This window comes from Natrix helvetica (assembly GCF_964273705.1).
Source record: "Natrix helvetica genome assembly, chromosome: 1".
NCBI classification, from domain to species: domain Eukaryota; kingdom Metazoa; phylum Chordata; class Lepidosauria; order Squamata; family Natricidae; genus Natrix; species Natrix helvetica.
Genome location: NC_138548.1, coordinates 70,549,313 through 70,565,290, shown reverse-complemented (window position 1 = coordinate 70,565,290; position 15,978 = coordinate 70,549,313). Strand labels below are relative to the sequence as shown.

At 41.8% G+C, this 15,978-nt stretch overlaps 1 protein-coding gene across 1 annotated transcript in view; it reads right to left on the bottom strand.

Moving 5' to 3' along the window:
* The window catches only part of SPINT1 (serine peptidase inhibitor, Kunitz type 1), a 32,404-nt gene extending 27,567 nt beyond the window's left edge, over positions 1-4,837 (bottom strand). The window contains exon 1 of the mRNA XM_081935792.1: positions 3,802-4,837. Within this exon, the coding sequence (XP_081791918.1) occupies positions 3,802-4,243 (442 nt within the window). The 5' untranslated portion in view covers positions 4,244-4,837. The remainder of the gene's footprint in view (positions 1-3,801) is intronic.
* Positions 4,838-15,978: the final 11,141 nt, after the last annotated feature.

Here is a 15,978-nt window from a genome sequence, read left to right as displayed (position 1 = left end):
CAGCTAATGTTATGGCATTGAAAGGTGGAAACGTACATACAAATGCACACATTTAAATGTGAAAAAAACAGAAGTTTGATGGATGTTCATCAAAAGTACTACCATTTTTAGAAAGACTTAATATTCAACAAATAAATGTAATTTCAATTTTACCAGATCGAGCAATGGAGTGCTTAGTATAGAATTCTCGAAGAACCATAATTCACAGCAACTACAGGATAGTAGTTGTAATTCTGGAGGACTACAGCTTGGATCTAGGTCCATGATGGTGAACCTATGCCAGAGATGGCACACAGAGCTCTCTCTGTGGGCACATGCGCAGTTTCCAGCTGCACTTCTGGTTTCCGGTGGACACCTGCGTAGCTGGTCTTCACAGGTGCTGGAGCGCCAGAAAACGGCCTGAAAACAACCCCAACAGCCAAAAACCAGGCAGTTTTTCAGGTTGTTTTCAGGCCAAAAACATCCCCCAAAATGGTCCAAAAAACAGGCATTTGCGCACCAGCCAGCTGGTCTTTGGTTTTCCAGTGCTCCAGTGCACTCAAAGACCAGCTGGCTGGCGCACACGGACGTGCCAAAAACCTGAAGACAAGCTGGTCTTTGTGTTTCTGGTGCTGCAGTGTGTGCAAATGCACACCCAGGCACGCACTTTCCAGTTTGGGCACTCGGTGCTGAAAAGGTTCGCCATCACTGATCTAGGTCAAATATCACTCGTTATGATATTTAATGCCTTTTTGTAGGAAGAATATTCTCACTCAGCAATTAGCTGCTGGGGTGCTCACTTTTTTAAAAAAAATGAATGCAGAGTTGTCACAAGCATAAAGAAGAGTTTAGATCAAAATTAACCGAAGGATGCTATTGTCTATTTCTATAACATGGCTACAATCAGATGCATTATTTGTGATGTGCAAAGGTATTTTCCTATGTCTGATCACCCACAGCAATCTCCTAGAGCGCTGGCCTCAATACCTGTTCAGCTTGATTTTTAATGCTGACATGTGACTGAGTGACCAACATTGAGTTAGCTTTGTGACCGTTTTTAAGAACACTTACAAGATCAGCAATTATTCAAAAGCATGCATGAGAACAAATGTAATCTGATGCAGGTATGCACATTTATTATTTTATGGGATCAATTATGCACACAAACTGTGCCACTTATGAAATGGACTAAAGAGTAACTAAAAGGCACCAATATATTCAAAATCTGAACAAAAAGAAAGGAGGCAAACTTCCCTGGTTCAGGCCACCACCTAGCTAGCAGTTTCAGTACAGTGTGTAGCATTGAAAAGAGAAAGAATGTCCCTAAAATTGATGCATACCACTACAGAATAATACTGCAATAATGTAAAAATCATAGGATGGCTGAAGCAAAGACTACGGTGTGTAGATAATATTTCATTATTATTAGATTTTCACTGTGTGTGTTTGTGTGTGTGTGTGTACAGTACATACACATACACAAAGACATCCATCCATCTGCAGTGAATCTACCTAATATTCCTGGTTTCTATTTTTCCTACAAATACTGTGCGTTGGGTTGGACCAAGAGTGACTGGTCCAAAATCAACCAGCTGGCTTTCATGACTAAGGAAGCCTAGAATTCACAATCTCTTGAGCTCCTGGCCAACACCTTAACCACTACACCAAATGACTCTGTTTAGAACCATTTGCCAACATAATACTTTTGCTCTATACGGTGGTATATTCCTTCCTTGCACATGTCTTTAAGTTAAACAGAATCACAGGGGTATTGGGGATGGTAAGCAACATTGAAATAACAGGTATAACTGGGAGATCGAAGACCTATCCTGTTTTAACATATGTTGTATGTATTGTACACAGAAAAAGCGGCAAGCCTTTCATTGCCCAGATAATAACTACCATTTTGTTTTTGTTCACCCTTCTTTGCAGATACCCAAATGGAGATTTAGAATGGATTTTTACCAGTCTTCTACAACTTGGTATTCTACAGATGTTCTACAACTTTTAGAAATCCAGTTTTTACCCTGCAAATGACATCTATACATAGAAATGAGTGATTTGTATACTAAATGAAGCAAATTTGCACTATTGCCCTTTTCCAAGGAAAAAAGATTCTGTGCTAGCTTACAAATGATGTCTAACGTACCTCCCCACCCAAATCAATTTCTGACAATAATTTCCTTTCTTCATTAGACCAAAGTCCATTAGGTTCATTATTCTACTTCCAACAGGATCAAAGAGAGCCTTTTAATGTTCATGATCAAAATCCAAAAGGAAATAACATTCCCTAAAATTTGCCCCTAGTGCCTGTCACACAAAAATAGGATTCCTCATTAGGTTTAATTCACATTGGCATATCAACCTATTACTCCATTAATTTGTCTTTTTAAAGAATCAGAAAGCATTTACTTACAATCCCAAAGATGGTTTTTCAAAAGGAAACTGGTCTTTAGGGCTTTTTTTCAAAGTCCAGTTGCCTTTTGAGAAAGCATCTTTGGGACAACCATGACCTGGATGGCTAAGAATCATTATAGACATTTAATTACATCAACTGCAACCTATCACTCTATGTAGTGATTAGAAGACCATCCGTTTTTCATGATAGTCAGTGAAAAACTCAGATGTCATACTGGCATATTGCTATTCATGTTACCCAACAACTGGTATCAGAAGTATCCTGTCTATCTAGAGCTAAAAAGGAACTCTCATTACTTACAGCCATTGATAATCTTATCATTTAATTGAGTCTAACACATTTTAGACATCCTGCAGACAAAATATCTTTACTCATATTTAACTGTTCCATAGTTTACTCATTTAACCCTGGTTTCTGATTTGCATCACATTGTTTCAACAAAACACCCTCACCTCTGTACCATTGTTGCCTTAGTGCCAAATAGTCAAATAATCATGCCAAGGCTACAATGTGATTGGCAACCTCATACTCCCATGTACCATGCCAATGGCTAGGGTAGAGGTTCCTGAACTTTCTTGGTTCATGGCATCCCTTTGTAGTTCCCAAACTATTTATCATGGCCCCCAGAACACTGAGTCAACTAACAATTCCATTTATTATGTAAGAAAATATCCTGTGACACCCCTGTGAGTTCACTGTGATGTCCTTGTGCATAGTTTGGGAACTGTGGGCCTGGGGTCACATTATGCCAAGGTTCAATTATTCTGTCATCAAGACAAGGTGTTAGTTGATGTCCACCACATCATGCCAAATAACCAAGAGATGCCCATAGTTTGGGGACCCTAAAGACCAATTCAGTTTATTCATGCATGCAAATGGAGTTTGATTTGAGGTTAAACTCTAGCCATGGGAATCCATAGCATGGCTTATAACGATGTACGAATCTTGACATAAATGTTGCAACTTACATACTTGTGTCTGATGTTCTTTTTTTTCCCCTCAAGGACATTATGACCCACCAGTTGTCATTTGGATATTGCTTTTTAGAGCTAATGATTAAGGCAAGTATTTATTTTTTTCTAGTGAAGAATGCTTATGGTCTTGTCTTATACTTTCATTTTCACGTTTCCAAATGGAAATTTGTGTGAAACTGCCCTAGCATTTTTCAGCTATCAGGGTCAGCAGTGGTGCCCAGAGCCACCAACACTGACAGGTCACTTGAGGCCTTAAGATCTTGAGAAGGCCTGCTGTCCTAAGTCAGAAGCTGCCAGAGCAGGCAGGTTCAACACGACAGACCAAGGCAAAGCAAACCCAACCAGATCGGACAGGGCATAACTGCAGGACCGAGAGGGAAGCCAGCGTGGGCACCCTTGCCTGAGAGAAGCGGGCTCTGGTCTCCTTACCGCGGTTGCCTTGGTTTCGCATGGTCGCGTAAGCGTTGTAAACCTCCCGTCTGATATAGTTCAGGAAGCCGTCCTTCTTGGCAAACCTGCAGACCAAGGCCTGGTCGTAAAGGCAGTCGAGGAGGAAGCAGCTCTGAATGCTGTCGGGGTCCTCCCCGGGGCTTTGCTCCACCAGGGCCAAGTTGCAATTGGGGTTCTTGCAACAGGCGCGCACGCAATCGCGGTTGCTTTCCACCGGCGGTGAACCCAGGAAAGTGGCGCCGTTCTCCACCGAGGCATTCGTGTCCAGCACAAACTCCGGAAACCCGGCCGTAAATTGAGCAAGGCACATTTCTCCAAACGAGGCTCCTTCCCCCTTGTGTTCCTCACCAAGAACCAGGCCGGCTAAAAAAAACCAAGTCACCAAGAGTCCGGCCTGAAGCCGGCTCCTACTTCGGCCCATCTCAGCCCAAACGGACCAAATGGCGCAGTTCCCCGAGCCGAGGGCTTTCCGAGGTCGAAAACAACGGAAGGCCGCCGAGCAGAGAGGCGGGGAAAGGCTCCGGACGCGCAGGAGCCTTAACCTCCGTCCCCTCCGAGGGTCCTTTTTTCCAGTTGGGGTCCCTGGGTGAAACTCGAGCGCTTCTGCCAGCAAGGACTCTCCCCAAGTTGCCTTCTTCCTCTTCTTCGGGGCGAGATCGCCGCCCTTAAGGCTCTCTGTCCCCACGTCTGGAAGGCACCCTTCGCCCCTCTTTGCAGAAGGTCGAAGGCTGGGGAACCCGCCGCCTCGACCCGAAGCTCTCGGGGCAGCCCCTGCGATGTAATGGGGCGCCTCTCTCGCTCGTAGCCTTGGGCCCTCTTCTTTCCGGATCTTGGCTCCCAGTTCCTTTTCCTTTTTTCCCCCCTTCGCTTTTGCTTCCTTTACTCACCTGTAGAGTTTCAGGTGAAACTGACTCACAGGCTACTCCACCGTCAAAGAGGGTGGCGCCCTTTCCGAGTCAATCTCCAGTTAACTCTTAATTCGCTGCCCCGTCGGCAGTTCCGTCGTCCTTCCCTTAAATAGCATTCAAGAACAGACAAAGCGCTCCTGCCAGGTGACAGGAAGTGAAATTCGACGCCCTCGCCTCAGTCTTTCTTAGTTTTGAATGCAGGAGAGAAGCAGGGGGACGGAGAAGTAGGGGGAACAGCAGGTTTCTCTCCCGCCCCCCACCCAAAAAAAGCAGAAGGACCAGAGTTCATAAATTAGTTCACCCATGGGGGCGGGCGGACCCGGGAGCTCTATTTATTTCTGCTTTTGTGTTTGCTTGTGCAGGATGTAGGGAATAAGTTTTTGTGTTAGAAGGCATACAGATTGCCCAATATGCCTTTTAGGTATATAGGGCAATCTTTAATAGAAACAAAGGACTGGGGTAATAAAGGCATCACCTTTATCATCATCATCACAGATAAAAAAACGTGTGTTTTTAATTCTAGTTCAATGTAAAAACAGAAACATCAAAATCTATCTGAATTTGTTCATGAAAAGGCAGGATGCAAATGTCATATACTTGAGCAAGTTCACCAAAGAAATATAGAAAGCCACCAATTTAATCCTAAATCTTTACACAAAGTGGATATGCTTGCCTGACCACTAAAATCCTATTTAAAGGATATAATTCTCATTTATGTATTTATTTAAATTTGTTACAGACATATTTTCCATGTTGGTGGAGGAAAAGTGCCCATTAAACACACTAGCAATTCATTTTGAGTAGGTCACTATGTATTAGAAGAATGGAGCTATCTAAGGTGTGATAAAAAGCTTAAAAAAGTCCCAGGATGTAAACAGTTATGAAATTGACAACAAGCACCCCGTCCTTATTGAAACTCCCTAATGTGTGTATATTTATATCACACTCAGATAAACCTTCTACTCTGCTGCATCTTTTCAAGGTTTCTAAACATTAAAATTGTAAAAGTGATAATCATAGCCATGACAATCAATGACCCAATTGTATGAAATATAAGAGTGTATGGGAAAGGTCTTTAAAGGATATACCAAAAAAATGCAATGAATTATACAGATTGCCCTTGTCTTTAACTGATGGACGTATCTATAGAAATGGACAAATCTTTTTTTTTTTAAATTGAGTCCAGGGCAGATAGATGCTCTAACTTCAGTTTAGCAGATCTAAAAGTGTTATACACTACCTGAGTCTGTTTTATGAAATATTATTTCAGCATTTCTTTTATTTCTTAATTCAAATTTTCTATATTGTGATCTATGCATTTTTTTTTCACCAGACACATCAACTACAGTATTATCACAAATGAATGGCTTAAATATACTTGAAACTGTCCCTGATAGATTACATTTTATTTGTTTGGATAAAAACATATTTATATGTTGTTTCTCTTGTTAGTTTACAAATTCAAATCTTCCAGGAAAGAAATAGTAAAATATCATAAAGTGGTAAAATATCATCTCCCACAAATACAATTTCCCCCCCAAATTCAATTACACTAAACCAGGACATGATGAGAAATTAAAATTGGACTGATACTGATACTGTTTTACATTTCTCAAATGAGATATTATGAGTGTTATTATTAAGGGGTATTTTAATGGTTGATTTTTTAATATTCTGAATGTGATGTAATTGTTACCTCCTCCGAGCATGTATGTCTCTGTATATATGTGTATTTGGATGTTTATGTGTTTTCACATATGTTTTTTATGTTTTTATATGTTTTATTGTACGCCGCCCCGAGTCCTTTGTGGAGAGGGAGCGGCTAACAAATTATTATTATTATTATTATTATTATTATTATTATTATTATTATTATTATTATTATTATTATTATTATCCTGTCTTGAATAACTGCCACATGAGATAAATTTTAAAAATATTGTCTGTTGGAATTAAGCAATCGCCCTATATCCACCAAATTATGCTGCTGAATGTATTATAAATAGCATTACAACTTTCATGATACATTTTCTTTTTAGAAATTTTATTCCCTCTAATAATGGCTTTAATACTGAGTTAAAGTATTATCAAACCTATTTTTACACACACCCCATATGCAAAAACAATGTAAAGTAATTTTAGCTAGGCTATAAGCATTTTCAATCTAATCTGGTTTCCATATGTGACAATAATTCTATAGTAATCTTTAGAATCTAAAATTTTATTGTAAAAATCTTCCATGTTAGAAGACATTTTCACTAAAATTGTCGTTCCTTTGTCATATTTTGAATTTGTACATAGAAATCTATTCAGGTTGGGGGTTTTTTGCTAAAAGTTTCTTTCATTCAAAACTTTGTTTTTTGCAGAAAAAAACCTATTTAATCAGCGGAGTTGATGTCAAAAGATAAAAGGATTTAGCTCTCCCTTTCAATGGCACAAACATTTGCTTTCATTTTAAAAAATCTGAGTATGGTATTATTTTGGAGTGGCAAGCAGGCTAGTATCCATGTGCAAAGTAAAGTAACCACTATTTTTAAAACCTGAATATTCTTCAATTTTATATGATACATTATTGCTTAAAACAACAACAAAACTCCTTTTGGCAATGAATAGAAGACATATAATAAGAATCCAGCATGGGAAAGAAGAATTAAACATATAAGTAATCCTCTATCCCATTGAATCGTTTCTGATTGAGCTATTGTGGCGCTTCTACGTTACAGCCATCTGTTGTTTATAATTAACAGTCATTTTGATTCATTAAATTTCCCCTTCCCAGTTTGTATCCATAAGCCAAATACTGTTAGAAATAAAAAGAATGTTTTTAATCCCTTGTTGTCCGGCCATTTGAGGATCTTAGTGGAATTCTCTATACTTCTGTATCTTTGTGAAAGATAAATCTGGAAATAGCTCGTTTCTTTGCCTCATAGTCCAAATATGTTGACATTCTAGCTGCTTGCAGTATGTTGACTCAATAACCTTTGTGAAAAAAGTTAACAGGATCAATGGAGTGTGAAGAATTGTGTTAGATTGGGTAATGAAAGGCACAAAAGGCTAAGAAAACACAGCTCTTTATTTGGTCAAGTACAGGCATCCACTGAGTGAGATGTCTGGCAGCTCCCTTTTTAAAGGGGAGCTGGCCAGCGCTTCAGCCAATCAGGTCTCTCTCTGTTTCCGCCTGAAAAGTATGTACAATCCAGCGACTGTGGGGACAAGCGTTGGGACAAGTGTCAGCATGTCCCAACGTGGAACCAGGGCAGTGAACCAGTTTGTAGGAGTAAGCAGCCAGGAAAACAGTCCACCTGGTCATGTGCGGAGACAAAGATACCGGGGTAGGTCGGTCCCCAGCCAGTAGCCCCAACAATGGTTTGTGATCTGTCACAAATTCGAAGTCTTGGCTGTAAAGGTACTAGTGGAACCTTTTGACTCCCGTAACCGCAGCCAAAGCCTCTTGGTCCATTTGGCTGTAGTTTCTTTCAGCGGAAGATAAGGTTCGCGAGTAGAAGGCAATGGGGGCTTCCATGCCATTGGGCATGTGGTGGCTGAGGACAGCGCCGACGCCAAAAGGGGATGCGTCGCAAGTTAACACCAGCGGCAGGGTCTGGCTGTAGTGGACCAGCAGGGAGTCAGCAATCAGAAGGCGTTTGACCGCGGCAAATGCAGCGGCCTCAGCTCGGCCCCAGGACCATTTGGCGTTCTTGGACAGGAGACGATGCAAAGGCTCAGCGACAGTAGCTTTCTGTTTGAGAAAGACGCTGTAGAAGTTAAGGAGCCCGAGGAATGCCTGCAGCTCGGCCTGATTGCGAGGTGTAGGGGCTTCCTGGATAGCTTTTACTTTTTGTGATGTCGGGTGAATCCAAGAGCCATCAATCATGTACCCCAGAAACTCAACCCTTGGCACGTTAATTTTGCATTTTTCTTTTTTGAGCCGGAGGCCTTTTTCGCAAATTCTGGTCAAAACAGCCCTAACTCTTTTTAAAAGTTGTGCCTCATTTGCAGCCAATACCAAGATTCGTCGAAATAGGAGATGACTCCTGGTATCCCCTGCAAAAGCTGTTCCATGACGCTTTGGAACAGTCCAGGGGCGATACTAACTCCGAATTGCAGGCAGTGGCATTTGAATGCATCCCTGTGTGTCACGATGGCTTGAGCCTCTGCTGTGGCACAATCTACAGGCAACTGCTGGTATGCCTGCGCCATATCTAATTTTGCAAAAAAAATTCCTGGGCCTAGCAAATGTAGTAGGTGCTGTACAATGGGCACAGGGTAGGCGCTTTGTTGTAGGGTGTTGTTTATTGTGCATTTATAGTCCACGCAGATGCGGACTGACTTGTCCGGCTTGACCGGGGTTACTATAGGGGTCTCCCAGCGTGCATGTCGACTGACTCTAGGATCCCCTGGCTCACCAGCTTATCAATTTCCCTATCGATTTTAGGACAGAGAGCGAAAGGTACTCTCCTGGGTTTGAGCCTGATAGGTGCTATGTTGGGGTCCAAGCTAAAAGAGATTGGTGTCCCCACATACTTACCAAGACCGGGGCCGAAGACATCCTTGAACTCCTTAAAAATCACCTCGCCGCCACCATCCCTTACGGAGTTGATTCCGGTTACTTCCAACCCCAGGGCTTCAAACCAATCGAGCCCCAGGAGGCTCTGTAGCAGTACCCTGGCCACGTTCATGCTAAGCTTGGCGCTGATGTCTTTGAACTGCACTCGGAAGGTGCCTTGGCCCACGATGGGGATTCAGTTCCCCTGGTAGTCATGCAAACTGATGTCTGGGGTGTGAAGGTGCTGTTTTTTCAGGCTCGGGATTGCCTGCTTCAGGGTCGACCAGGATATGATTATTAGGGACGATCCAGTGTTGACTTCAAGCTCGCAGGGAGCATCCTTAATGAGGACTGTGACCTCCAGCTTTTTTGGCCGCCTAGTGCGGACTTGCCCTATCGTGGTTTGATAGGTAACATTAGGTTCTCTCTTTGGGCACCCTTGAGTTTTCCACCAGGCCCCTGGGTTGGGCCTCTGTTGGTGGTTTGGATTGGATTTTGGCTGCCAAGCGGTGGCAGGGAGTTCGCTCTGGCACATTTTGGCAATGTGCCCCTTCTTGTCGCAATGCTGACAGGTCGCGTCCCGAAACCGACAGGTAGACCGGGCATGGTCCCCTCCGCAGCAAGTGCAGAGCAGCAGACGTGAGTTGAATTTTCGCACTGGTTTTGTGCGGCTACTGCGCATGCAGTAGCTGTCATCTTCTTCGCTGTCAGAGGGTTCCTGTTCAGTGGCCTCGTGATGTACGTTTGCTTCTGCGCAGTTTGTGGTGCATTGTGTTGGAGCTGTAATGCTTCCTTGGATTTGTCTGCAGATTCAGACGCCCTGGCCTCATCAAGTGCGATCTGCAGAGACATATTTGATCTGGCTAGCAGACGTCTCTGCAAGTTAATGTCCCGCACGCCGCAGATTAAGCAGTCTAAAATTTGGTCGTCCAGGTCACGGAATTCGCAATATGTTTCTGCTTTTTGCAGGGCCGTGACATATTGATTTATGGATTCGCCCTCCTGTTGAATTCGCACGTTGAATTCATGGCGGCGAATGTGCCTCGATGGTTTTGGCACGTAGTGAATTTTTAGAGTCTGTTGTAACGCTGCCCAAGGAACTGCTTGGATCGGAATTGGCTCTGATAAGTCCTTCACGGTCTCAAAGACCTCTCTGCCGCAGTATCCCAGGAAGAGGTTCTTTTTGCGGGAGTCGGGGATGCCCATAATGTCGTTTGCCTCGAGGAAGCATTCGAACCGTAACATACGATTCCCAGTGTTCGGCCACTGGGTCATACGGAATTGGCGGGGCGTGCATGGCCATTCTTGGATGAGGCGATTCGAATTTGCTGCTCAAAATGGTAGCTCGATGCCGCGCCGAAGCTGTGGGCTGAATTTACTTGCTGGATGTCTCGTTGTTCATTTCTTCGCCTATCTGCCTCTCAATCCCATCCTCGTCGCCAGTGTTAGATCAGGCAATGAGTAGGCAGACACTGGCTTAACGCAACAACAGCTCTTTATTCAGACAGACAAGTATGTACAATCCAGCAACTGTTCGGTCTGACAGCAACCCTTTTATAGGGAGCTGTCAGACCTCTTAGCCAATCAGATTTAACCTCTGTTCCCGCCGGAACAGAGGACCTGAGTGGAAACTCTGGTAGCTAGTGTTGATATCTAACACATCAACCTTCACCTAATAACAGATTTGTTGATACAATAGCATTTTACACACTCAGCTGATGTCCATTGATGCACATAAATCCATAGAGTTGGTATTACTGGATGCAGACTAAGCTTTTGATGTGGTTCAAACCAAGCTTTTGATTCATTGATTGCAGAACTTTACTGCCCCCATAAAATTTACTTGGATTATATTTTTTAATTTTAGTTTTGTACTTGTAAAATCAAAGGAATGTTATTTAGTGGGCTTTTAATATAAAATTTATTATACAGAGATTATACTGTTGCTTTTTAATAGCTGTCAAGAATCTCACCACATTAATACAGTTACATGGTAAATATTCTGCTCTGGATAGAATAAGAAGGTACAAAGGAGAAAAAGGAATGAATTAGGTTGGGAACCCCTGTCTTAAATGCTAAATAATGACTTAGTAAAATTGTATAATTCTCAGCCTTTGAATCAGCTTTGCACCAATAGAGAGGTAAAACTGGGCAATATGATATAGCATATCTATTCTAGAGAATTTAGTATAGGATTTCCCTCTCCCTCTTCAACATATGGGTTTTGAAAATCATTAACTGGGTATCTTTTTCAAGCAATATAGTTTATTTAACAGTACTATTATAGTGTTACATTGCTATTTAGTTGACATATAATATTACAACCTTCTTAAGAAATGCTAAATACAAAGTTTTTGAGCTTACATTATTTTTTCTATAGAAAGGATTAGGCAATTGGACCTTAACTTCACCATTCATTCTTGTTGCAAATCCTTCCAAAACTATTACAATATAACTGTGGATATCTGTAGAATTTGTACGAGTTATCTGTTTTTTAAAAAAAAGATTAATACTGAAGAGAACATGGGAGTCTATAAGCAGAGACTTATGCTGATTTTGATTTGATAAAAGCAGAGAGTGTGATGATCAGAGATTTAGTCTTTGCTTCATTGTGCTGTTATTCTTACCAAAATCCCTCTCCATAAGTTGTTCTTTTGTTCTCCAAAGCTGCAGTAGGTAGTGCCTTTGGAAGTCAATAGGAGCCATTTCCTATGGGAAAGAGCCAAGGAGATAGTCCAGCTTCACTCCTGATTTTCATCAGAGCAAGTGGTAAATTGAAATTGGCAGGTATTCCCTCAGATGTGAATGTGATCCTTGATTTCCCGGTGACCTGAATGACTAGTGGCCAGCTCATGTGTGTTGTTCAAATATAGCTATTGTTTTTCTTAGTGCTTGTTGCACAGTCTCTATTGTATGGTAGTAAGTGAATCAGGACTATTTTAAAATGCTTGCTTGTCAGAGAGATTTCAGCAATGACTGGTTTCTCATATTGCACAGAGCTATGACCCATTTATTCATGGCTTATAAATATACAAAACTGTAAACCACAGTTTAAAAACAACAATAGCTGAATTTGCCCAATATACTAAGCAAAATAAAATATCAGACAAACACATTGTGGTCTCCATAATGAATGAAGTCAGCCAAGATAATTAAATAAAATTTTATGATAAATGTTTCTGATGCTCTTAGTAAGCATGAAGTGTCTTTCTCACATTATAATTTTCCTGACATATAGGAAATACCAAATTATCTTATCACATTCATAGTAGTCAGTACTTTCTCATGCTATGTCCCTCAGGAAAAGCTACCTACTTCTTCCACTATCTCCAATCAGCATGACCAGTAATGAAGCATAGAAAGAATTATAGCTTGTCAATACTTGGAGGTCTACAGGTTTCTGGTGTTGGATGTCGTACTGTGCTTGACAATTTCTCTAAACAAATCATGAATCTTTTTCAATTAACTGAATTATTTAATAGCTGAAGCCAGAGACATAGAACATACGTCCTGGCCTTGCTTAGTGGCGGCATTAAAAAATCAGTGCTATTCTTATGTTTTTATCTAATTCATTTCAGTACCACCTTAACTGAATAAGAAAGGGGCAAGTAGTTATAATTAGGAATATAGATCCAACAGATTTCCTCTCACTTCACAAGGGAAAAAAGATTGCCCTACGTAAATAAGGTAATTGCTTATTTATTTTCTATTAGATGTATATCTCTCTCCAAAGAATTGAGGGAGACACATGATTCTTTCCCCCTTCCACTGGTGACGAGATTAACCTGTGATCTAAGTTAAACTGATTCTCACCCTGTACAGACCATATTTTGTTCCACACATAACACTAAGCCAGGGGTGTTAAACTCAAGGCCCGGGGGCTGGATTCAGCCCATGGATGCTTAGATCTGGCCTGTGGGGCCATCCTGGAAACAGTGAAGAACTTGCCTGTGGTGCCTCTGCTCTGTTTTTGCTGACAGAGAGTTGTAGGAGGCCCTCGCAGCCAAAAATGGAGCTTGTGAGGGCCGCAGGCAGACTCCCAAGCTCCATTTTCTCTAGCAGAGGGTTGTAAGAGGCCATTTTCGCTGGCAGAGTGCTTGTGCCATCACCAGCACCCCCCACATAAGTGATGTTGAGCTGGCCATGCCCACCCTGGCCCCCCGAGGTCAACCCAACCTTGATGTGGCCCTCAATGAAAACGAGTGTGACATTCCTGCACTAAGCCATTAAATCATTTTTAACCATTTTCTTGCTGCAATGCCATACTGTTTAAAGCCAAATAATAGTCTAAATAACTAACCATAAATAACTAATAGTAAAGCTGTGCTTCCCAAAATGTGATCTGTGATCCAATTACTAGTTCTTTTGAAGAAAAAAAAGGACAGGTCCTTGGAAATTAAGAAATAAGTCATTTCTTTGCCCTCTGACGAGAACAATGTAGTCACAATCTTGCCAACATAGTGATTGGAAAAAAGGTTGGAAGAGCCCCGGCAGGATTGCACTGTTTATTCCTCCAATAAAAACTTATATTAGCACCATATAAAGTTTGAAGATTAATGGCCAAGATAGATTATCTGCATATTATTGGCAAAGATACAATCATTCTCTTGTTGAACATTGTTGTATCCCAGATTTATGGACAAAAGCAAGCAAATTAGTTGTATTTATTGTATTTATTCAACAATTCAATGAAAGAGAATTGAAAATATTGAGGAAACTCTTGTACATCAAATACACAATAGTCAAGTGTTTCGTATTACAAATAGATGAAAGTAGAAACTGAAAGTAGAGATTAGGAGGTTGATAGAAAAACAGCTGTCTGAGAATTTGCAGTAGGCTGTGGGGGAGAAATTCCAAATAATTTCAATAAGCACAGAAAGCAAAAGTTCTTAGTAATCTGCAAAATATGAGCCAGTGGTGGGTTCCTACTGGTTCGGACCAGTTCAGCCGAACCGGTAGTGGTTTGGCGGCCTGGGTCGCTGTAACCGGCAGTGACCCAGGCCTACCAAACCCCTGAACAGGTTCTCCGGGCGGCACCATGTTGGCACCACCATCTTGTTTTTCGCTTCTGTGCATGCGAAGAACAATTTTTAGTGCACTGTGCATGTGCGCGCCCGCAGCGTGCTCACAAGCAAACCAGCAATGTTGCCTGCCGGAACCCACCCCTGCTATGAGCAATATGAACCCTTCTGCCTGAAAATGTTGAGACTCTAGAAAGAATGCAGAGAAGAGCAACAAAGATGATTAGGGGACTCAAGGATAAAACATAAGGAACAGTTTCTGGAACTGGGTATGTCTAGTCTTATGAAAAGAAGAACTAAGAGTGCCATGATAGCAGTGGTCCAATATCTCTGCTCCTTGGGAAGAGCAGAGAAGGGAAGTGAACACCAGAAACAAAAAGAGGAAGACAAGGGAAGCTTATGACCTAAAGAAAAAAGAGAAACTAGGAAGTACTCAGTGCAAACAGAACTTAACCACAAATACCAGTCTCTTGCTCTAGTCTAGAACATAACTCAAAATCCCCAAACTGAGACTTGCTAAACCTGGATTCACAGAACCTGTGGAAGACACACGAGAAGGCCATGTGAGTCAAAGAAACCCAGGAGCCACTTCGAGGGAGAAGGTACATGATGGAAAATGTGCTGCTGAGAGGAATCAAAATCATAGTATAGAGCCCTGATAAGAAGCATCCAAGGCAGGGACAGAAAGGCTGCTGAGACTCTTGAAAACCACTGAAAATTGTGAGGCTTTGGGCAGGGAGGTGAAGGAAGGGAGAGCACAGGTTGTCTTTCCTCAGTCATTTCATTGATTGGGTGTAAGAAGAGAGAACCACAGAGAACCACCTCCACCAACACTGACAAAACTGGTAGAAAGGAAAATGGAAGACTCTAAAGATCCAGTGTGGATAAAGACATCTTTATAAAATGATGAAAAGGGAAAAAGAAAGGACATGTATGAGAAATGGAAGGAGAATTGTATTAGCAAAGAAGGATATGTAGCAGTTGCCAAAAAATGTAGCGAATGTGTCAGAAATGCCAAAGCTCAAGATTATACCAAAACAATAGCAATAAAAGCTTTTTTATATATAATTCAAAAAGGAAAGGGAAAGAGGCCGTAGCTTAGCAGGAAGGAGTGAAAGGGCAACAAGAATGGGTAAAAATCCCAAATGCTTCTGTAGGAAGTTAGCACCCAGCCCTCTCCTAGAAAAATGAAACATCCTGGGAAATATTGAAAAGGCAGAATATTACATTTCCCTGGATCAGAAATGGAGAAACATGTTTTTAGGCAGGAAACAGACTCACTCTGAATAGCGCCCACTTTCTTAATGGCCCATTAAAATGCCCAAGCCAGTCTATTCTACATAATGAAAAGTTCTCCCCTTCAGCTCCAGGGTGATGGGCTTAAGGCATGATAGTATTAGCCCTTTACCCAACTCACCACATGGCAACTGAGAACTCAACCAAACCTGGATTCAAAACACAGCCTAGATAGTTGCCCCTGGATGACCCCATGGGAGTCTGACAACCAATCAGAATACATTTCTTACAGAGGAACAGGAAACAGAGAGGTGGGGCCGAACAGAAAGTACAAAGCCAGGAATTTTCAGCCCTTCATCCTCTTCTCTTCTTCTTCACCCAACATTGAAGCATGTGATCACTTTTTCTGTTCAGGACTCAAGCCATGTGGTCCTGTCCACCACTA